Raw genomic sequence first — 24224 nt, forward strand, 5'->3', positions numbered from 1 at the left:
CAGTGATTTTGGAGGCCCCCCCCACCAAAAAAATCTGTCACTGCTTCCACTTTTTCCCCTTCTATTTGCCATGAAGTGATGCCATGGACCGAATGCCATGATCTCAGGGTTTTTTTAATGTTGAATTTCAAGCCAGCTTTTTCACTGTCCTCTTTCACTCTTGTCAAGAGGCTCTCTTTTAGTTCCTCTTCACTTTCTGCCATTACAGTGGTATCATCTGAGGTTATTGATATTTCTCCCAGCAATCTTGATTCCAGCTTGTGATTCATCCAGCCCTGCCCTGTATTTCAGAAAAACTGTTCAGGAAAACTGGGGAGTTGCCTGAAGTGGGCCCTCCCAGCTCCACCCAGGCAGAAGTCATAGCCCTGCCCACCATGGAGTGTGGTCCCTGCCTGCCCCCATCTGATGGGAAGGGCTGACAAGACACCTGAATACTGGAACCTGCACAACCCAGCAATTTTTGAGCTGATGGGCAGGTGAATGGGCAGAACGGGTGGCCCCCAGAGCAAAGTCAGTAGCACCTGTTCAGCCAGTGAACCAGGGGTGCAGGCTGACTTGAGTCAAGACCACAAAGAGCACCAGTGGCCTTGGAGATACTTAGCTGATGAGCTCAGGTTGGGAAACTAACTCAGAGCCTCACTTATTGCTGAAGACAGTGTTCAGCCTGCCTGACCAGGGAGCCTCAGCAGAGCACTCAGCGGGCTGTGGAGCCCACCCAACAGCCCTGCTGACAGTGGCACTTGAATGGAGAGCAAGGCCTGTGTCTCTCCCTGTCTGCAGATTCACACATATAAAGAACAAACTAGCAGTTACCAGTGGGGAGAGGGGAGGGGGAGGAACAACACAGGGGGAGGAGCTCAAACTACTAGGTATAAAATAAGCTACAAGGATATATTGTTCAACATGGGAAATACAGCCAATGTTTTATAATAACTATAAATGGAGTATAACCTTTAAAATTTTTGAACCACTATATTGTACACCCGTCACTTATATAATACTGTACAGCAACTATACTGCAACCAAAAAAACAAAACAAACATACCAACACTGATTCAAGGAGAAACAAAGTCTGAATAGACCAATTGCTAGTAAGGAGACTGAATCAGCAACCAAACCCAGTGAAGAAAAGCATGGGACCCAGATGGCTTCACCAGTAACTTTGCTGAACAACAAAAACAAAATCAAAGTAGAGGAAACACTTCCAAATTCATTTTATAAGGCCGGTATCACCCTAACACTAAAGATAGAAAGTATCAGTACCAGGAAGTAAAACTACCAACCAATTAACTCTGACGAATAGAGAGGCAAAAATTCTCAGTAAAATTCTAGCAGACCAAAGACAGCAGCACAGTAAAAGGAACATTCATCATGATTAGGTGGGATTTATAGCTAAGATGCAAGGATGGCTCAATACATGTAAATCAATTATGTAGTACACCACATTAACAGAACAACAACAACAAAAAAACTCATATCTCAATAAATGCAGGAAAAGTGTGTGACAAAATTCAACATTTGTTCTTGATAAAAAGTTTTAACAAATTATAAGACTTATATCTCAACATAATAAAGGCCATATATGACAAGCCCACTACTAACATGATACTCAATTGTGATAGGTTGAAACTTTTTCTCTAAGATCAAGAATAAGACAGGTGCTCACTCTCACCACTCCCATTCAATATAGCACTGAAAGTTCTTGGCAGAGCAATCAGGCAAGAAAATAAAAGGCATCCAAATTAGAAAGGAAGAAGTAAAACTGTCTCTATTTGCAGATGACATGATTTTATACACAGAAAATCCCAAAGACTTCAACCAAACAACTGTTAGCTATCACTGAATTGGGTATAGAGTTAGAGAACCTAACATTAACATATAAAAATCAGCAGCATTTCTATACACTAACAAATTATCTGAAAAAGAAAACAATCCCCTTTACAATAGCATCAAAACAATATAATATTTAGCAATAAAGTTAACCAAAGAAATGAAAAAACTTCTACTCTGAAAGATATAAGGTACTAATAAAGAAATCAAAGAAGACATAAGAAAATGGAAGGCATACAGTGTTCATGGATCGGAAGAATATTGCTAAAATGTCCATACTTATCCAAAGCCATCTACAGATGCAATGCAATCACTATTAAGATTCCAATGGTATTTTTTTAATTATCTTTTTTATTTGGAGTATATCTGATTTACAATGTTGTATTAGTTTTTGCTGTACCTAATGGCATTTTTTTTAAACAAAAGCAGAAAGAAACCATCCTAAATTTTATATTGAATTGCAAAAAACCCCTATTACCCAAAGCAATCCTCAAGAAGAACAAAAATCAGGAGACATTACACACTTTCTGACTTCAAGCTAATACTATAAAGACATAGTAATTAAAGGGGCTTCCCAGGTGGCTCAGTGGTAAAGAATCCACCAGACAATGCAGGAGCCACACGAGACTTAGGTTCAATCCCTGGGTCAGGAAGATCCCCTAGAGAAGAAATGGCAACCCACTCTAACATTCTTGCCTGGGAAATCCCATGGACAGAGGAGGCTGGTGGGTTACAGTCCTGGTGGGTCACAAAGAGTCAGACATAATGGAGGATGCATGCACTCACACAGTAATTAAAACAGTATGGTAGTGGCATAAAAACAGAGATCAATGAAACAGTTTTGAGCCAGAAATAAATCCATGCATATAAAGTTAAAACTAATATTTGACAAGGGAGTCAAAAACATTCCGTGGAGAAAACATAGCCTCTTCAACAAATGGTCCTGAGATAATTAACTAATCACATATAAAAGAATGAAACTAGACTCCTATCTTATGCCACTCACAAAAATCAATTTGAAATGGATTAAAAAAATGTTAAGACATGAAACCATGAAACCCCTAGAAGAAAACATTGAAAGTGAGCCCCTTAATATAGGTCTTGGCAATGATTTTTTTGGATATGACACCTAAGCACAAGCAACAAAATAATAGATAAAATAACTGACATTACATCAAACTACAAAGCTTCTGCACAGCAAAGGAAACAATCAGCAAGTGAAAAGAAAACCTACAGAATGGGAAAAAAATTATTTGGACTAAGAGGTTAATATCCAAAATATATAAAGAACTCATTCAACTTGTTAACAAAAGACACAAATAACCAAGGTAAAAAATGGGCAAAAGACCTGAATAGACATTTTTCCAAAGAAAATATATGAAAGGCCAAAAGTACATGTTCAACATAACTAGTCACTAGAGAAATGCAAATCAAAACCGCAATGAGTTAACACCTCATACCCATTAGAATGATGGGTAGTAGGATTGTAAACTGGTATAGCCACTATGGGATAAAGGATCCTCAAAAAATTAAAAATAGAACTATTACATGCTACAGCAATTCCATTTCTGGGAATATATCTCAAGGAAATTAAAATACTAACTCAAAAAGATATCTGCATTCTCATGTTTATAGCAGCATACATTTATAATATCCAAGACATGAAAATAACCTAAGTGTCCACTGATGTCCATTATTCATCAGTGGATAAAGAAGTTGTGAGGGGTGTGTATGTGTGTGTATGTAATAATCTTTAAAAAAAAAAACTCATAGGAAAAAAGAGGTCAGATTTGTGGTTACTAGAAGTGGAGGTGGAGTTGGCGGGGAGTGGGGGTGGTGAGAATTGGATGAAAGTAGTCAAAAGGTACAAACTTCTAGTTAAAAGTACTAGGCATTTGATGTATATATGGGATGATGACTAAAAGTAACACTGCTGTAGAATAGATATGAAAGTTGTTTAACAGAGCAAATCCAAAGGGTTCTCATTACCAAAAAAAAAATTCTTTTTTTGCTTTTTCCTTTCACTGTATCTATATGAGATGACAGAGATTCAAACTTGTTGCAGTAATATCTCTGCAATATTTATAAGTCAAACCATTATGCTGTACACACTAAACATATACATACATCAATTATACTCCAGTAAAACTGGAAAAACAGAAAATAAAAATGATGCAGATTTAATATATGTGTGAGTGTACAAACATATATATATATTACACATATATCCACAGGATATGTAAAGAGCACCAAAATATATTTTCAGTGAAAAAAACATGAAGCAATGTGTATGGTACACTTTCACTTGTAGTTAGAGAGTAAAAAAATATACACATATATAACCATGTGCATATAGAGATGATTTCTTAACAGAGATTACTTCTTGGGAAGAGGGTTACAAAGGATACACTGAAGGGACCCTGGTGTTTCATTATACACCTCTCTGTATTATTTGAACTTTTAGGTCTTTTTTAGTGCTTCTATTATTTTTTCAGTAGAAAGCTGTGATTTTAAATATTAACTTAAAATTCCTATAATAATTGTTCTATCTAAATGGGCAGTTTTTAAGATCACTACAAAATTTATTCTCTGCAATGGTTTTAAACTTTGCCCTTCAATCACAGATCTTATAATTTCATTGTAAATCTTCATCTACCAAAAATGATAAAAAAAATTTGTAAATAATAAAATCTAGCCAATTTCTTGAATTATTCTGCAATAAAAAATAAGTAGGATCTCAATAAATGATATTTATTTTACAATCAGTCCCTTTTTTCAACATTAGAAATCTTTCATTTCTGCAACATTCAGTAATAGACATAAGGATAATTTTTTAAATAAATATGGTTTACCATACTAAAACCTTTGACACATGAGAAGTTTAAAAATATGATTTAGATTCATCAGATTTCAGGCCTGAGAGTGGCCTCAGAATCATTTAATTCCACAAATGAAGCAACCGAAGTCTGAGCATTAACAGGGCTCACAGCATCAGAGCAGGGGAAGAAGCGAGTTGAACTCCTGGTTTGACTTCTATTACTCTGTCTTACTTAACTTCATTCTTTTATTAAGACACAACACAGGTAGGTAAGGCAAACATGCCTTCTGGATTTGAGTTTCTGGGCGGGGTGGGGATGGGCAAAAGAGCAGAATAACATTTAGAGCAGAGACCTAGCCTTTAGAATAAGGTATGGCAGGGAAAGATTCAGGAAAAGGAATCTACCTGGCCAATACTGCACAGCTCAGTTCTCATTCTGAATAAACTAGGAAGGGTAGGGAAGACAAAACTGAATCAATTCTTACTTCTGAAACTGATTTCCAGTGGAGGACGATACTATTATTTTATCAACAAGAAACGAATACCTACTTGAAGGTAGCTTTGGGGTCAAGGGAATCTGAATGCCAGTCTCTCATGTGAAAAACTACTAAAAGAGAAAGAAGTCTATTCAAACTTTCTTTGAGAGCTCTATGATATTCAGGCTACTCAAATCATTTCCCCAAATCTTTAGAAATTTCTTAAAGGGGAGAGAAAGCCTACTTAACAGCTTCATTATATTTTTCTGACAAGGTTATTCACTCTGTGCCAGTTTAATGTTAAAACTGAGCTGGATTTTTTAATATATTAAAAATGTGTGCCCTATGGTTTACTGGAGTACTTGTAATAACTATGTACATGCTATTACACTTATGATCTTTTCATAAAACTTAGTAGATAATTTCCCAATTAGTGATTAAGGATACTTACAATAGCTAGCAACTCACGGTATTTGCTTTATGACAGAGTTGATCATGGCTCTGACTCATCTCTACCGCATCCTTAGATCAGGAAAGCAACCTCCACTGTAAATCTTTCTTACAAGGGATGGGAGAGAACTGGTGTTGCAGCCCCTACCGGAGGCCAGTTCCAGGCCCAGTGAACAATGGTGCGGTTTGGCAGTCATTAATAGAAACTGCAAATTGGGGAAATTGCTAATGAAGCTAATAACAAAAGAACCACTGATATTCAGTGATTCTCAAAGAGCAGTGCCGGGACCCTAAAGATCTGAGACACTTTCAGAAGTCTGCAAGGTCAGAACTACTTTATAATACAATAGTACTTGCTATTTTCACTCACCGTCATGAATGTATGGTGGAGTTTTCAAAAGGCTGTATAGCATATGATATTACATAACAAATAAAACATGTCAACATTTATTGCTTAATACAATAAATGAACATTTTCCAAATGACGAACATTTTCCTAATGAGTAACGTATGGTAATACAAAATCATTCATGGATAAAACATTCATTCAAAGGAGAAGACCAAGGGATTTTAATGTGATAAGAGTATGAAAAGTTCTTTGATATGACTTTAGATTCTACATTGCAACAAATCTTGGAGCACACCACTTACTAAGTTTTGATATAGTATCAAAGAATATCCAGAAAAGCTTTTAAATATTCCTCTGTTTTCTAACTCCTACAGACATCTGTGTGAGGCTGAATTTTCTTATATTTATCAACCACAGCAACATATCAAAGCAGACTGAATGCGGAAGCAGCTATGAGGACCCAGCTGTCCTCTATTAAGCCTAACACTGAAAAATTTGTGAACACATAAAATGATGTCACTCCTGTCCCAATTTATTTTGGTTTAGAGAGTAGATATTTTTCATTAAAAGATTTTATGATACCATGTAGTGAGTTTTTATTAATTTTAAATAAATTAAATATATTTAAATGTTCTCAATTTTAATTTCTAATAGGGTAAATATCAATACATATACCCACATAAACAAAACTCCTGTGGTATTTGGGGGGTGTGCAATAGTTTTTAAGAGTATAAAAGAGTCTTGAAAACAAAAACTTTGAGAATTGCTGCATTATATAACTATTAATATTTTACTGTCATAAATGTTAGCACCTTAACAGTTTTTTTTGCATCTTTTTACAGCTTGTTGCAGTTTTATTTAAATATTAATAATATGTATATAACATTAATAGTAAAATAAATAAATTTAAATGGGTCTGATACTTTGACAGGACTCTATTCAACAATCTTACTGAAGTAAAAGCCAAAACGAAGGTATAAAGCCAACTGTAAATAAAGAAATAAACATGCAGCCTGATTTAGCTGTCTGCCCTTTTGGACAGAGTTCAAAGTTAACCCTGTCAAGCAGCTCTTGATCCCTAGTATACATATGGCCTAGGACCCGGCAGACCACACCACAGAAGGCTGGCAAGAAGCAACTGCCATGGGTGACTGTCCCGACTCATACTTTTTTTGGTTCTGTCTAACTATCTACCTACTTCTAAGCCACTGTACTCTTAAGTTACTTAGACCATGCATTCTGTCACTTTCATCAACTAACAAAATAAACCTGTAACCAACCTATAGAGGGTGAAGAGGTAAGTTTTTCACAGTTCAACTATTTAGAGGTAACCTTGAAGAATGCTTTCTTTTTCCTCCCCTAAAAAGAAAATATAACACAAGGGGAATAAGACTTGTGGCTTAAAATCCCTTCCGGGATGAGGCAGTCTATAAACAAATAAACAAATCTGCCTGTCTCAAGTTTCAGTTTAAGGACTCTTAAAATGCTGTGTGTTAGTAGCTCAGTCATTTCTGATTCTTTGTGACCCCATGGACTATGTAGCCCGCCAGGCTCCTTTGTCCATGGGACTCTCCAGGCAAGAACACTGGAGTGGGTTGCCATTTCCTTCCAGAGGATCTTCCCGACCCAGGATTGAACCCGGATTTCCTGCATTGCATGCAGATGCTTTACCATCTGAACTACTAGGCTACACCAAACAATAACAAAAAACACCAGTCATCCTTAGCAAAGAATAGCACAAAACTTAAAGTCAGCACTACAAGGATTTTACTGCAGTTTCAAGGGACACTCAGGACTTTCCCTGATTTTAGTTCATTTGCAAAATGAAACACCACAATAGTTCTTAGACTCTTCCCTTACCCTTACAGTCAGTGGTACTGAGCTGGAAGAAAAAAGATTAAGTAAAATTTGAAAAACTGAATGAGGCATGAAACAAAAACAACGAACAACTACTTAGAGTAGTTAAATTAGCTAAAGTTTTAAAAACAAAGCATAAGATGAGCAGAATCACTCTACCATAATCATATATATAAGGTTTACAAAGTAGTCTATAATGAAAAGAGTGTGGTATCAGCAGAGGAAAATACACATACATCAGAAGAAGAGACTAAAGAATCTAGAAATAGACACACAAAAACATGCCCAACTGATTTTGGACAAAGGTGCCAAATTCAATGGAGGAAGAATAGCCTTTTCAGCAAATGGTACTGGAACAACTGGGCACTACATAGGCAAGGAAAAAAATAGAAAAGACCTGAATCTCAACCTAAATCTCACAACTTATATAAAAATCAACTCAAACTGAATCATGAACTTTAAAGTAAAACATAAAACTGTAAAGCTTTTGGATAAAATATAGTAGAAAATCTTTAAGGCTACAGGTAAAGGGTGACAGGGATAGGCAAAGAATTCTTAGACTTGACACCGAAAAGCACAATCCATAAAAGAAAAATTTGACAAGTTGGACCACTTCAAATTTTAAAAACTCTCTGAAAGACTCTGTAAGAGGATGAAAAGACAAGCTACACACTGAGAAAATATTTGCAAACCGTGTATCTGACAAAGAACCTGTATGTATTACACATAAAGAACTATCGAAAATCAACAGTAAAAGCACAAACAATTAGAAATATAGGCAAAAAACAAATGAACAGGATTTACTAATGGCAAATAAGCATTTAAAAAGATGTTCAACATCATAAGCCATTAGGAATAATATTAAGTTAAAACTAAGAGATATTGCTACATACCTATAGAAATGGCTAGAATTTTAAAAAGTAGTAACACCAAATGCTGACAAGGATGTGGAGAAAGTGAATCACTTATACATTACTGGTAAAAATGTAAAATGGTTCTGCTACTTTACAAAAGAAAATGGCAGTTTCTTACAAAACCAAATGTGCTTATCAAACAATTCATCAAGTGCACTTTCATTCATATAACCCAGAGGAATAAAAACTAATGTTCACACAAAAACCTGTTCATGAATGGCCATAGACCCGAGGACTGTAGCCTGCCAGGCTCCTCTGTCCATGAACTTGTCCAGGCAAGAATACTGGAGTGGGTTGCCATTCCCCTCTCAAGGAGATCTTCCCAATCCAGGTCTCCTGAATTGCAGGCAGATTCTTTACTGTCTGAGCCACCAGAGAAGCCAGTAGCTTCATTAGTTAATAACTAAAACTGGAAACAACCCAAATGTCCTTCAACAGGATATACCATAACACTCTTGTATATCCATGTCATGGAATACTACTTCAGAATAAAAAAGGACAAACTGTTGATACATGCAACAACTCTGATGGAGCTCAAGGGAAAAAATGAAATCTGCCAACCTCGAAAGGTTAAACACTATAAGATTCCATTTATATTACATCCTCAAAATAACAAAATTCTAGAAATGGTGAGCAGATCAATGGATGCCATATGTCAGAGCACTAGGGAAAGCAGGAAGGTTAACTATGTCTATAAAAGTTAGTAACACACGGGAGCCTGTGATGGAACTGTTCATCTTGACCACAGTGATGGTCACATGAATCTGCAAGTGATAAAACTGCACAGAACTAAATACACACACACATACACACTCAAACACAAATGAGTCCATGTAAAACTAGTTAAATCTGAATAAGGTGGATGAGCTGTATCAATGTATCACTCCCAATTTCCTGATTATAATATATTTGTCTATGGGCTTCCCTGGTGGTTCAGCAGTAAAGAGTCCACCTGCAATGCAGGAGATGCAAGTTCAACCCCTGGGTTAGGAAGATTCCCTGGAGAAGGAAATGACAACTGATTCCAGGATTCTTGTCTGGGATAATCGGATGGACAGAGGAGCCTGGTGCACTACAGTCCATGGAGTTGCAAAAGTGACTAAACAGCAACGTATTATATTCTACTTATGCTATATGTTACCAATGAGAAAATGGATGGAGGGTATATGGGATCTTTTTTTTTTTTAATTGCCTGTAAATCTACAATTAACACAAAAATTTTTTTAAAAATTTCTTACTCCAGTAAGAAAAACCTAAGAATTGAGAATGCTATACAGTAAGTATTTCAAAGACCTGAAGCTTCCCTGAGGGCTCAGCGGGTAAAGAATCCACCTGCAAGGCAGGAGATACAGGAGATGTGGGTTCAATCCCTTGGTCAGGAATTACCCCTGGAGGAGGAAATGGCAACCCACTCCAGTACTCTTGCCTGGAGAAACCCATGGACAGAAGAACTTGGAGGGCTACAGTCCATGGGGTCACAGAGAGCTGGACGTGACTGAGTGAGTGACACTTTCACTTTCACAGGCTTTTCACAGATGACTGATGTTCATGCTCTTAAGTGTGCCGCCAAATCATTCAACTCCATCTACAGCACAGAATCCACAGGTTTGTTCAAGTTTTCCTTTCTTCCTTCTCTATCCTTCCTCCTCTACCACTCCAACAACCCCCTTCGTAACTGGCTATAAGAGGGAAGCGCAGTATACGTGTGTGGGTGTGTGCGTGCATGCGCGTGCACTGCAGTTCCATGTTCTCTCTAGTTTCACAGAAATACACACAGAGGTGTGGGCTGTCTTTAACCATACTTAATAATTAGCCTTTTGCTCTTGGTTCCTAATTTTAAAATCCATATGGGCACATTCTGTACTTTCCTTTAAAAACAAACGTCAGCGATACACGACAATAGCTGCTTCCATCCCCTACCCTCACCCCACTATACAGGCAGGTAAATGGTCCTTCAAAAAAAGTCTTCATATGTTTGCTCTGCAGTTTGACTTGATCACTGGTGGAACCTATGCAATAAGATATCTTCTGTATACTAAAGCAAAAGTTAATGACTGCTAACTTTGGAGAATAAACTAAGTTCTTTTTCTGGCCACTGATATACACTCTATTTAATAAGCCACTCTCTTTGGGCAGGGCATTGGTATGTACAGTCTGGTATATTATACAGACTAAGAAGTATTATTTATATACCAGGTACTAAAAACATCTAATGAATACATTGCAGAAAAGCTAGTTTATAGTTCTGACTTCCCCTGTTCAAAGAACTCTCACAGCAAACATTATTCTCATACTTTTTCCCAACCTTTGCTTTCCAAAGATATATATATATATATCTCAGGTAGCACCTATTATAGGTTCTCCATGTAACAGTCATGTGGTAGTACTCTTTTCCTTTAATTTCAAGAAAAGAAATATTTTTGTAAGATCTGCTATATTCTCAGACTATTAACTCAGCGTCATTCCACCCACTTTTCACATCAAGTCTTATTTGAGGGAGTAGAAGCACACCCTGCCCCAAAATATATCTTTCACAAAAGTTCAAAGAAATAAACACAGAAATTATTCATGTGGCATTTCTTACACAATGGCCCCAAATGTCAGTTTTATATACTATAGCTCTTATAGTATCATTTTCAATTTTAAAGAAACAATCACATAATCAGACAGCGTTATTTCCCTCAAATAGCTAAGATTCTGGGAATTAAACATCTATTAGCATGTGGCCCATTAATGTATACAATCTTTCACATTTTGCTCTTAAAGATAAAATTTAAAATTTTTCCTAATCTCTTACTCAGAAAGATACTAAAAAAAAAAAAAAAATCAGATTTCCAAGCAAATGCTGAACAGCAATAAGAAGTCTTAAAAGTGCACATCGAATGCCCAATGAAAAATAACACAAAACAGCACAATTAGAAACTGTAAGAATTTTACCTTAATTCTTCTCTCGGTGTCCTCTAATTTTATCTCTGCAGAAACGAGTTTCTTTGCTAAATCATCTCGTTCAGGTAGGTGTTTAGCTTCAGAGATCTTTCTCAGTTTCTGTAAGGAAATTTTTGTCCTAAGTAGTTCACCTTCTATCTCTCTCACCCTTTTTTCAGTTGCCCGTTCTTTCTCTTGAGATTTTCTTAAGCGGTCTTTGAGTGCTGTCATCTCATTGTTATGACGAGCAATAAGTTGTGCGATTTCATTTTCTGTGTCTTCAAACTTATTCAGGGCTTTCTCCTGCCTGTACTGAAGCCTTTTCAAAGCCTTATTTTCTTTTAGCAGCTCGGCTAACTTGACCTGGAGTTCAGTTACTTCGTTCTGCAATTCATTGATTTTTAGCAGTCTTGCAGAAAGAACCCGTTTTGTAACAAGATCAGGATCTTTCCGAAGTGGCTCCCTATTGAGGCTTAGGGAGCGAAATCCTGCTCGGACTCCCTTTCTGTTTGGTGGACCCTTAGGGCTTGGTTTCCTAGGGGCTGAAAAAGAAACAGTAGTAACATAAAGTGAAAGCGGTATCAGATGCAGAATTACTGACTCATCCTAACACAAGTGAATCCATAACATTCTTTAGTCATTTTGTTTCCTTTAAGGAAACATTTTTTTAAATATTTTTTTAAATGATTTTACAATATTTAAATATTTGGTTTTACTTAGAGCTTTTCATATAACGTTTTTATTAAGAAAGGTTTGAAATCTTTTAAGACAGTTCAAGAAACATATTCTGAGCCAGCAAAACATATCCCATGGTTTACAAGGAATTATTTTATTGTTTTAAAAGACAGAAACATAAGGCTCCACCATTTTTTTACCTTTGCAGATAAGACGGTCAGCCAGTACTCAAACACAAGCACCGTCAGCATTAGCACGGTGCCTAATAAATACAAAATGTCATGATAATCAAGTCATCTGCGCCAAGATATTTGGGATCATAATTTGAAATGTGGAAACGTATGATTTTTTAAAATTAATTAAAAATCTTTATTTGAGGAAAGAAGATGACAACATGACAGCAAGAAGATTTGGGACTCAGATTTACTACTTAATAGATCCTTGGGCAATTCAACTCAAACCTTTCCAGGTCTCTTTCCCCTTTTGTTGTGAGGATTAACTAAAGTATGCGTATAAGACAGAAAATTCTCCACAGATGTTCTCTGTCAGTATTAAGAACTTAATCCCATGTATCAGTGACTGAAAATGGAAAACACTTTATTAGTACAGATGTGATTCTAAATGCTTTCTCAGAGGCTTTCTTTTGTGTGATATTCAAATCAAAAACATCTGGCATAATTTAAGAACAAGATAAACGATTCCAGCCTAAAAAAATAAAAGCACACGAAATCTTTAAAGTGTACATATCACAACATTTCCCAAAATTTTGAATATTATTTACTAAAAGTTCATTAAACCTTGGCCTCAATATACAGAGCACCTGCCCTTTAAAAGAGGCATCTGGAAGTTTGCCATAGTTGAGAACAGCGAACTTTAATCTCCAAGGTGACTGCATTTTTTCTAGAAGGAAATGCATTCCAGAGGAGAAAAAAATGAAGAAAAACTAGAAAATCCAATCTTTCCCTACCTACTTTACCAGCCATGGATACCCTTATTTTATTATGTAAACAAGTAAAGGAAAACATGTTTACAATTTAACATTATAAAGTTTCATTTAAAGAGACAGAAATTTTGTAGAGGGTATATTAAATGTATACTGATTTGGGATTCCAGCTCTATACATGCCTGAATATTTGAAAGGAAGTAATAATAAAAAGAAATGAAGGAAAGCCTATTAGTAACTTTGAAACTATGCTATTCAATATAGTAGTCACTAGTGTCATGTGGCTACTGAAAACTGAAATGTAGGTGATCCAAACTGAGTCCATAACTGAAATACACACCAGATTTCAAACATCCAATTCAAAGAAAAAAAAAAAGGAATGCAGAATATTCCACACAGTATGTTTGATACTAACTGTATTTAGAAATGATAATATTTTGGATATTCTGGGTTAAATAAAATTAAAATTAATTCCACCTTTCTACCTGTTTTTCTTTTTAAACGTGGCAATAAAAAATTGTATGTGTGGCTTGCATTTGTGATTTGCATAATACTTCCATTGGAGAAACTGCTCCAATTTTAAATTGGAGCATCTATCATTTCAATTTTCTTTCTTTTCCAACATACTGAGTGAATAGAGTTTTAGTATCTATATGCTATTATAGAATATGTACTCAGCTCTTGGAATGACAGAAACTTTATACATAAAAATGGTTGTACATAAGAATAAATGTTAATCATCCCAAATCTGATTTATATGTATAAAATTATATTGCTCAGCAAATAAGATTTCATGCACATGGAAACTTAATTTGAGAAGTTAAAGCCTAGATATTATATGAATCAGATTACAAATTCTCCACTAATATTTTATGCTATGATATAGCCAGACAAAAAGGGCTTCTGCCACCAACATTTGACATCCTAAAAATCTGAACATTGTTTTCTACTATATTCTACTAACCGGAACTCAAAAAATATCTCTCACCTTTCATCTATCTCTTTCATTTTCAAAACGATCAAGATGAAATACAGGACTAGTACCACTCAGAAGAAAGATGACTGACTATTGTATTTATCCTTCTTCATCTCCCCCTTGTTAAGTTACCACCAAAAAGAGGGTGGACAAATACTGTTTTCCTTCCATCAGGTGTTCAAATTACAGTATGACTCATTAAAAAAACATGTAACAAAGATAAACTATGCATCTACTAAAAACTCAGTATGTTTATATTACTGATTATGTAACATATAAATATGTATAACCTAAATTATTATTAAATTGTATTATACATATAACTTCTCATACAGCACAAATTTTATTTCTAAAATAATAAAATAAGCTGAAAATGTAAAAAGAAGGAAGAATATGTTACCAAATGTGAAATTCTGCAAATTCAAGTGTTCAAGATGCTTTTTAAATCACATTTGGTTTTTCCTTAGTTTAGTCTACACTGATAATTGCCAACTTAAGCTGAAAGAAATCAATGTTTAAGGATGTTATCAGTTTGGCCCTGTTGGCTTGCACCAAAGTAGACAAATTACCACAGACTTTAATTCAAAATACAATGCAAAGCAGAAAACAGTACAAGTCAGGTTGAAATTTTTCTGGGTGACACTCAAACTGTTTCTCACAGCTTTTTCTCAATTATCTTCTTAAATAAAACTGCTTCTAGGTAAGGAGTGAAAAATTAAAGTATTCCTACCAATAACTCCCATGGTATGTGAATGATTTCTTGGGAATAAACAGTCATTTTCTAAGGTTCAACCCTAAGGTCTGTTTGTTCTTAATTATACAGCAGAAGTTTAATATCAGATCATGCTCTCAACCACAAAATCAAAACAAGAAAATGACACTGAGACAGATTTGGAGGAAGAGACTATGAAACCTGCAGCACTGTACTTGTAGCAAAAATAAACAAACACAAACATACCAGCAAAAGCCATACAGAAAAAAAAACAAAAAGAAAAAAACATCCAATTGTTAAAAGTGTCAACATCCCTGGGAAGCCTGATCAAGGATTCACAAAAAGGTTTCTTTCAAAAGGAACACACATTCTTTGCCTATTTTAAAAAGGCAAATGTTACTTTTCAAAGTAAAAATTTATAAAGGCAAATTTAATCAAACTCCTGCTTCAAATTTTTCAATAGCTAACTATTCCCTCAACAGAAACAGTCAATATCTTAACACAGGATTCTAGGCATTTCATGACCTCACCCTGTTTTCCTTTTTAGCTCACATACTACTTCCTGCCTTGCAATCTTACCACTCTAAGCTACTAATGTGATGGCTGTATTGTATCTATTAACTGATACTATAAAACCTCATTTTACTGAAGCTGGGAAAGACTGAAGGCAAAAGGAGAAGCGGGTGGCAGCGGATGAGATGATTAGATAGCATCACCAACTCAATGGACATGAATCTAAGCAAACACTGGGAGATAGTGAAGGACAGAGAAGCCTGGCGTGCTGCAGTCTATGGGGATGCAAAGAGTTGGACACGACTCACCGACTGAACAACAAATAAAACCTCATTTACCTTAGCTTACCTATTATGTACTACATATTGTTACTAAGTACATACGGATTTTCTTGACTAGGGATTTATTAAGATGAAGAAGAGATTTCCAGAACATTATGCAGTCAAAAATACCTAGCTCCAGACTAATAACATTCTAACAAGAAAAATTATTTCTAAAGATTTATTCTGTTTCATTATAACACCATTTAATACAAAACAGACTGGTGGTCCCAAATTCCATTTCTAAGCTGAGTTTGAACTTTTGCAGTAAGTAGAAGTAATTTTACCCTATCTATAAAAATGCCCCTTAACCACTTTATATCCATGCCTTTCACAACTTTCTGAAAATAAAGGTACAAATGTTTTGATTTTTTTTTTTTTTTTTTGCCTTTACAAACCCCAAGACAATCATTTATTCAGGAACAAGCGAAAACAAAAATGAGAAGCCTCAGTTAAGAGTTCTTTCTTCTGGATACAGTATGGCTGTGAATGTACACTGTAAGCAATATTTATAAAAAACATATCTTATTCTCATTCACACAGGTTTCCTTAAGCACTCAGAATGAATAGTCCAGGTCTATAGGAGTCTTTTAAAGGATGCTTACCGTGATGATGCACTTGGCTATCTGAAATTTGTTTTTTAGAATGTTCTCCCTTAACACTTGCAGGTGGGGAGGAATGGACCAGCGACGACCGGCCAGAAGACTGTGGAGTAGTTCCCAAATCAGACGAACAGTGGGAGTAATACTGTCTGCTTGTCCTACTTTCTTGATCAGTAGCTAGACTTCTTTCTCTTTCCCCCATGGCTTTGAAAAATAGTCTCTATTCACATAATTTCACAGATTCTTCTCAGAAAAATTCACAACAAGCCTGAAGAGCAATTTTTGAGTCTTCAGATCCCGGGGACAATATTCAGGTCTGTGCCATTTGTTTTCTCTATGTATCTTTAGTCCACAATTCACAATAGCAAGCAGAAGATACGCTTTTCTCCTCTACAATTAAGGAAGACGGAGGGAAACTCATCATATTTCATGAAATAGATTTCTACAGTTAATTACAATGAAAGATATCAAAAGAAAAACAACATATTGCTTAGAATTTTAAAAAGAGGCTATAATTTAATTCATCTATATACTCATACTTAGTTGTCTACGGTATTTGAAGAAAAGATAGACTGTCACCGACTAGATAGAGAACATGTAAAGTACCTGACCTACACTTGCTTCTGAATAAATGTTAACTGAATTTGACTTCCTTGAATCTTAAGATTTATAACAAACACAAATGCTAGGTGAATAATAATCAAGTGACCAGTTTTTGTTTTTGGTGGTGGGGGTGGGGGGAAAGGTGGTAAAGAACAAGCCTGCTAACAAAAACAAGAAAAATATCTAAGACTGACTGCATAAAAATGTAAAACTGAACCACGTGAAAAATCAATCAAATTAAAGCACATGAAGAAAAACATTTGCAACATGACAGAAAAATAATGACCATCCTTAACAATCAGTAACTACCTCATATCATGCCACAACAAAGATAGGAGGTCAAAAGATAAATGGGCAAATACATGTTAAGACCCATAGCAAGCAATACAAAAATAGGCACAAAAAAATATTCAATTTCACTTATTTTTAAATCTATCAAATTACCAAAGATTCCTCAAAATAATACTCAATGCTTCCAAAACGGCTATCAAGAAAAGACTGGGGGAAAAAAGCTGGCAAAATAGGTTAAAACTTTAATTATGCTTTTAACCTTTGATCCAATAATTCTATTCCTGGATACCGAGAAAATTACCCTAAAAACAGGGGGAAAGTTATGCACAAATGTTGAATGTGGCACAATTAAAAAGAAAAAAAGTAACCTAAATGTCTAACCATTGCAAAATAAGAAATAAAGTATTGAAAAAATCAATACAGCATAATATTATGCAGATGTCAGAAATGTTCACAAAAAGTTTAACAAGGAAGATGCTTATACTATTATGGTAAAGGAAAAATTCAAAGTGATATATACAATATGATCTCAACTACACAGTCATTGAAAAATGCTGAGGACTCTTTTTAACTGAACTCAGGAACTGAAAGAAAGAAAAAAAAAACACCTGCAAAAACCAAGGTATACACCTGCACAAAAATAATTTCTGTCTGGTCAATGTGAATTTTGGATAAGTTTATCTGTCTCTTTAACAGTTTAATTTTCTAGTAAAATGAAACCGGATTCCTTTTATAATCAGAACAACTGTTCATAATATTTAGAAGAAACCAAGTCCATTGAGGAAATTAGTGTTAAAAGAATACTGGGTCTAGTAATAAATGAAAAAGACACACACAAGGCAGCATTACTACCGTTCACTGCAGCACTGTGTAGTGGTAAAGGACTAAATCAGTCAAAATGACCATCAACAGGGAACCGGCTACCACCGACACCGTACACCTCCACACAGTGACGTACTATGCTACCCAGCTCCTAAAGAAACGAGGACTATCTCTGTATATTCTCTGCAGTCTGCAGTGATCGCCAAGATACACTAAGAAAAGGGAGAGGGAGAAAGGCATGCATAGTATGCTACCATGTATTGAAGAAGGAGGGTTATAAATTCATATACATAACTTGCATCTTTTTAAAAAGTAGAGAAATAAACATTTCATGAAAACACAATGGGTTCTCCAGGGCAGGGGTGTCCAACGGAACTGTCAGCAAGAATGGAAATGTTCTTAGAGAAGAGACTGGTGGTTGCCAAGAGGCAAAGAGCTGGGAGAAGAATGGAGTGGGAGGTTGGGGTTAGCAGATGTACACTTTTATATATAGAATGGATACTGCATAGCACAAAAAACTATATTCAGTATCCTATGATAAACCATAATGGAAAAGTAGGTATGTATTTAAAAAAAGAAGGTATGTATTTAAAAAAAAAAACCAAGGTATGTATATGTATAATGGAGTCACTTTGCTGTACAGTAGTAATCAGCAGCAGCAGTAATTAGCACAGCCCTGTAAATCAACTATACTTCAATTTTAAAATACAGAAATGTTTTAAAATCAGTTCAGTATTAACAGCTAGCCACATGCAGCTACTGAACATAAGTGTGAATGAGGAACTAATTTTTAATTATGTTGAATTTTAATTAACTGTTAAAAGCCAAATGCATTGGTGGTTGGCTGACTGGATGATACAGCTGCAGAGGAAGGGAGGAAGCTGAGCTGAGGGATGGGGTAGGAATTAGGCTTCTTTACCTTAACTTCTGCAGACTCAAAGCTAGAAATAATAATTTTTGGAAATTAGGTTTTTAAAAAGCATTTCCTATGAATCAAAAGAAAATCTACCTGTGGGTGGCTCAGAGAGTAATGCAATGCAGGAGACTGCAATGCAGGAGACCCGGGTTCAATCCCTAGGTGGGTAAGACCCCCTAGAGAAGGGAATGGCAACCCACTCCAGTATTCTTGGAGAATCCCATGGACAGAGGAGCCTGGCAGGCTACAGTCCATGGGGTCGTAGAGTCAGACGGAACAAAGCAACTAACACTCTCAATAAGCAACTAACACTTTCACTTAACACTTTCACTTTCATACATACAGTTGGTGGCAAAGCCACACAGATTAACCAGTACTAACAACTTTAAAGAACACAATCCCTAGGGAGATGATCCTACTGACAAAAGAGGTCCAAAATTTTTCTAAAAACAATTTTCAATAATCACATTGCTGGTATTATTCTACAATCTAGAAATGTGGTCATACTAGGGAGCAAGAAAGCTATGAAACACTCCTGATGGAGTGTCAGAAGGGCTCAGGAGGGTGCTCCAGGAAGCTCTCGACCAGTCAACAATGGGACAATTGTATCTTCAATAAGAACTGTATCAGCAAAGGATTAAAACATATAGAATGTGTTTAAATTCATGAGCTCATATGTTCTTCTAAAAACTGAGTTACCTCTGAAAGATACTAAGGAACCAACTCATTCATCTCAAAATTGATACAAGAGGAGGAAAAAAATCCAACACATATCCTGTCTACACTGTTACAAGCTGTATCTCAGAACAACAAAATAGTAGATAAGAGGAAGTATTTCTTTACAGAATTATTCTAGCTAATAAATTTAAAAAGGGAATATTCAAATGACAGAATTAGAACATTGCCATTTTGTAGTTACTAACAAAATAATGAAACTAGATCATGCTCAATAATGGCTGCTAACACCACAGAAAATAATCAGACACGGTGTGCCTCCAGAGGAGACGCAACAGTTACACTGAGGTAATAGATTCCTTCTGCAAGAAAAATAAAATTTGATTCTGATCAAACTTCTAAACTGAAATGATAATGTATATAAAATACAGAGGAGAGAGGCACAAGGAAATAATTAGCAAAATCTACTCTGTGGCTAATTCTGTCGGACCAACTGGCTTCTTTAACATAAATTGCAAGCAAAAAAAGAAGAGATGGGGAGAGGTATCTATATATTTTAAAGGTCTCAGGAAAACAAACAACTGCCATCTATGAGCCTTGTTTCAATCCTAATTCAAACAAATTATGTAAAAGAAAATTATAAAATTATAAAACTGAGAAAATTAAAACACTGACTAGATATTTAATGACATTAAGCAACTGCTATTGCTTTAGGTAAGATCATGATATTATGGTTTTTTTTTTTAAAGAGTCCTTATATTTCAAGGTAGATGTTGAGATATTTATAGATAAAATTAAATAATGTCTGGAGTTTACTTCAAAATAATCCATGGGGAAGGAGGTAAAAGTATATATTAAATAAGACTGGCCATGAGTTAGTAAAACAATGTAAAAACTGTGGAGACTTGCAGCTTCATTACTCTAATATCACTGCTTTTGTATTTGTTTGAAATTTCCCTTAGTAAAAAAAAGATTTTTTAAAAATCAAGCAAACTAACTTAGAACTTAGATTTTATTGCCTGGCAATCTCACGCTGTTATAATTAGCTATTTGAGCTGAAATCGGCAAAGGCAAGGACTAATATTAGAAATATATAAATCAGTCTGCATCTTTCACTTTGAAAATCATGAAAGAAAACATTTACACATGTAAAAAATTGTCCAAGAAAAAAGGATAATGAATTAAAGCAATTAAGTGGATCCATCACTTATCAGCTGTGCAAATCTCAATCTACATCTAAATCTCGATTTTCTCATCTGTAAAATGGAAATAATAATGGTATCTTCCTTAGAAAATTGCTGTAACAACTAAATGGAATAATTTACTATCACACAGTAAGCACTTGGTAAATATCAATACTTATATTTATAATACAAACACACAAGATGCTCGGTAAATTCTGATTAATGTTCCCTGTCAAAGACTTTCAGTTTTAATTTTAATAGCGTCATTAAAAGCTGACTATATGATATGGATGAGGATTATTTCTGTTTATATGCATATAGCAGAAGTAGTTCCCTATGACCTATCCCCTCTAAGTCAGGAATCCACCAAACTTTTTCTTGCAAAGGGTAAGAATCCACAAAAACATTACCTGTCATTCATCTCCTATGTACCAGCACTAGCTCTCTCCCTACACACCCCCTGCTTCCAATATATGCATTTTTTTTTTTTAACAAGGAAATATCCACTGCCCCATTATCCAAGTCTTGTTCCCTGGGACAACTATTTTAATGGCCTATACTTCTTTGCCTATACTACTACTTTTTATTACTTAAGTATAGTTGATTTAAAACATTGTGTTAGTTTTGGTGTGTGTATGTGCATGCTAAGTCGCTTCAGTCGTGTCCGACTCTTTGTGACCCTATGGACTGCAGCCTGCCAGGCTCCTCTGTCCATGGATTCTCCAGGCAAGAACACTGGAGTGGGTTGCCACACCCCCACTAGGGGATCTTTCCGACCCAGGGAAAGAACCTCTTAGGTCTCCTGCATTGGCAAGAGTTCTTTACCACTAGCTTCACCTGGGAAGTTTCAGGTGTACAACACAGTAATTCAGTTATATATACATACATATATATACACATATATATTCAATTTCAGATTCTTTGCTCTTTCAGGTTATTACAAAATATTGAGTAGTTTCCTGTGCTTTACAGCAGGTCCTTGTCAGTTAACTGTTTTATATATAGTAGTGTGCTTATACTATCTCTTCAATTACTCATTTTAGACTATGAAAGATAAGGATGTAACTCACACCTCATTTTTATTTTATTTTATTTTTTTTTAATTTACTTTTTTATTATTCTTATGATTAGATTTCTTTCAAGTTCAATTAAGAAGGATTACTTTTTTTTTTATAAATTTATTTATTTTAGTTGGGGGCTAATTACTTTACAATATTGTAATAGTTTTTGCCATACATTGACATGAATTACTCATTTTAGACTATGAAAGATAAGGATGTAACTCACACCTCATTTTTAAATGGTTGCAACATGCAACTACACGTTGGTTATGTAGTTTTTTCTTGAGAATTTGTCCTTTTTTCTTGAGAGGAAAAAAAATCCTTCTTACCACATCACTGATACATATCAGTTTTTCAGTCATTCTATCTTAGCCTGAAATCTGTTCTTCTTCCTCTTAAAGACATTTTTTCTTGGAGACCAGTAATTTCCTATTCGAACTTAAACTAATTACTTTCTACTTGCCGTACCACTGTCATTCTGGAATTATTTTTATTGTACTTCTGTGTTAATCTACCTTTTCTGGTAGTCCATGTCATTTTTATTAGTTTTCATTGTGTTTTACTGCTCCATATCCTCAAGTAACTTCTTCAGGAAGGGTTACCTGAAGTGAAAGCTCTGAGTCTGTATGCCTGAGAATGTCTTTATTTTGCCTCGTACTCAATTGTTTTCATAAGTTCCAAATTCTAAGTCATTCTCTCTCAGAACTTTGGAGACACTGCTCCACTGTCTTTAAAATCTCAGAGCTGCTTATGAGATATGACAGTCATTCTTTTATTCAACATATATTTTTCTTGAGCTCTCATTATGTAATAGTAATGAAAAAACAACGAAAAATCTCTGCCTTACGGAGTTTAGACTCTAGTTATGTCCACCTGATTCTCATTCTTTTAGGTAATCTTTAACAGAAAAAAAAAACCAAACTCCTTAGCTGCTGTTAGGAATTTCCCTCTCGCTATACTGAAATGTCACAAAGATGTACATATAGGTGTGAGGGTTTTTTTTCACTGTGCTGCCCTTTTCTTCCCCTCTTCCTTAATGTGCTTAGGTTCCACTTTTGATAAGTGACTTTCCCTTTTCTCTTTTTTAAACTTCTACTGGTTAAATAACCAACTCGCTCTCTTTGTCTTTTTGTTCTATTTTCAAAGACATTTACTCAATTTGTCTTCAAAACCATCCAGGATATTTTTTCGAATTTGTGCAGAAATCTTATTTTCTAAGAACTCTATCTTGTTCTGATTTTTTTAAACAATTACTCTATTCTTGCTTTAATGAGGCAATACGTTTTCTTCCCCTGAGAACACTCAAAATAGACATTTTGTTTAAGATCTCTTCTGATGCAGAAATTATCGGTTTCACATAGCTACAGTTTTTCACTTTGTTTAGCCTAGGTTTTTTAAATACTGATTTTATTTCTTTGAAGATAATTTTTGGTCACTCATAGGAAAGAAGAAAAAGAATGAATAAAACTAGCCTCCTGCAAGCACATGTTGCTTTAGGATGAACAGCAGAGAATCAGCACTACGTGGGGGACTTACTGAAAGTTAGCAAAGAGGAGGGATTACCTCCAAACACAAATGCCCACCGTGGCAACTCTACTTTTTAAGTGTCATCTTTGTCTTCATTTCCAGAAGAAATTACGTCTGTATTTTTTAATGGGGAAGAGAGGAAGGGGTGAAGAGCAGAGGAATCATACTGACTGTTGATGTGCATAGGCTTGAGTGGTAAAGGAAACGTAACTATTCCACTCATAGTTTTTCAATTACTCTTTCTTCCCATTTTTAGTTTTGCCTTTCTGACTTTTTAAATCCCAAGATTGTCTGAGAATCTGCAGGATACATCAGAATACTTCTTTCCCTCTCGAGCGTCCTGTGACATAGTTCTCTCTGTTCTAATCTGTTCCATGCATCACTTCCCTTTCCTGTTTCAGAAATGTCTTGTATTAATAATCTCTCATCCACTGAGGGTATTCTATCATCCTTTCAATGTTAAAGGTTTATTCTCTTTTATCCTAAATATGATTTTAATGTTGTCTCCAACTAGAAGAAAAGACAAATGCATATGGTCAGATCTACAACTTTAACAGCAAATATAACTATTTTTTTTAAGTAAGTGGCTACTTAGTTCTTTTAAATGTATTTTTAACTAGAGAATAATCACTTTACAATGTTGTATTGGTGTCTGCCATACATCAACATGAATCAGCCATAGGATGAGCTGTCTTCATGCTGACTATTCCTAATAATAATTCTCAAACTTTTAAGAGAACTTGATATAAGCAACCACTTTTCCAAAGTTTATGAAACTACTATTC

At 35.2% G+C, this 24224-nt stretch overlaps 1 protein-coding gene across 3 annotated transcripts in view; it reads right to left on the minus strand.

Annotated features, from left to right (window-relative positions):
* LCA5 (lebercilin LCA5) overlaps positions 1-24224 on the minus strand; it is a 48453-nt gene that overhangs the window by 16155 nt on the left and 8074 nt on the right. For 2 of the 3 annotated variants that reach the window (XM_081530393.1, XM_081530394.1), the window contains exons 2-3: positions 16364-16750; positions 11632-12161 (exon numbers count right to left, since the gene is read on the minus strand). In XM_081530393.1, the coding sequence (XP_081386519.1) occupies positions 11632-12161; positions 16364-16562 (729 nt within the window). In that variant the 5' untranslated portion in view covers positions 16563-16750. Of the gene's footprint in view, positions 1-11631; positions 12162-16363; positions 16751-22427; positions 22551-24224 lie in introns of those variants that run through there. The other variant, XM_081530395.1, reaches the window with a different exon arrangement.

The sequence above is a fragment of the Giraffa tippelskirchi genome, chromosome 9 (assembly GCF_054371585.1).
Source record: "Giraffa tippelskirchi isolate mGirTip1 chromosome 9, T2T-mGirTip1v1.2.pri, whole genome shotgun sequence".
Lineage (NCBI taxonomy): Eukaryota > Metazoa > Chordata > Mammalia > Artiodactyla > Giraffidae > Giraffa > Giraffa tippelskirchi.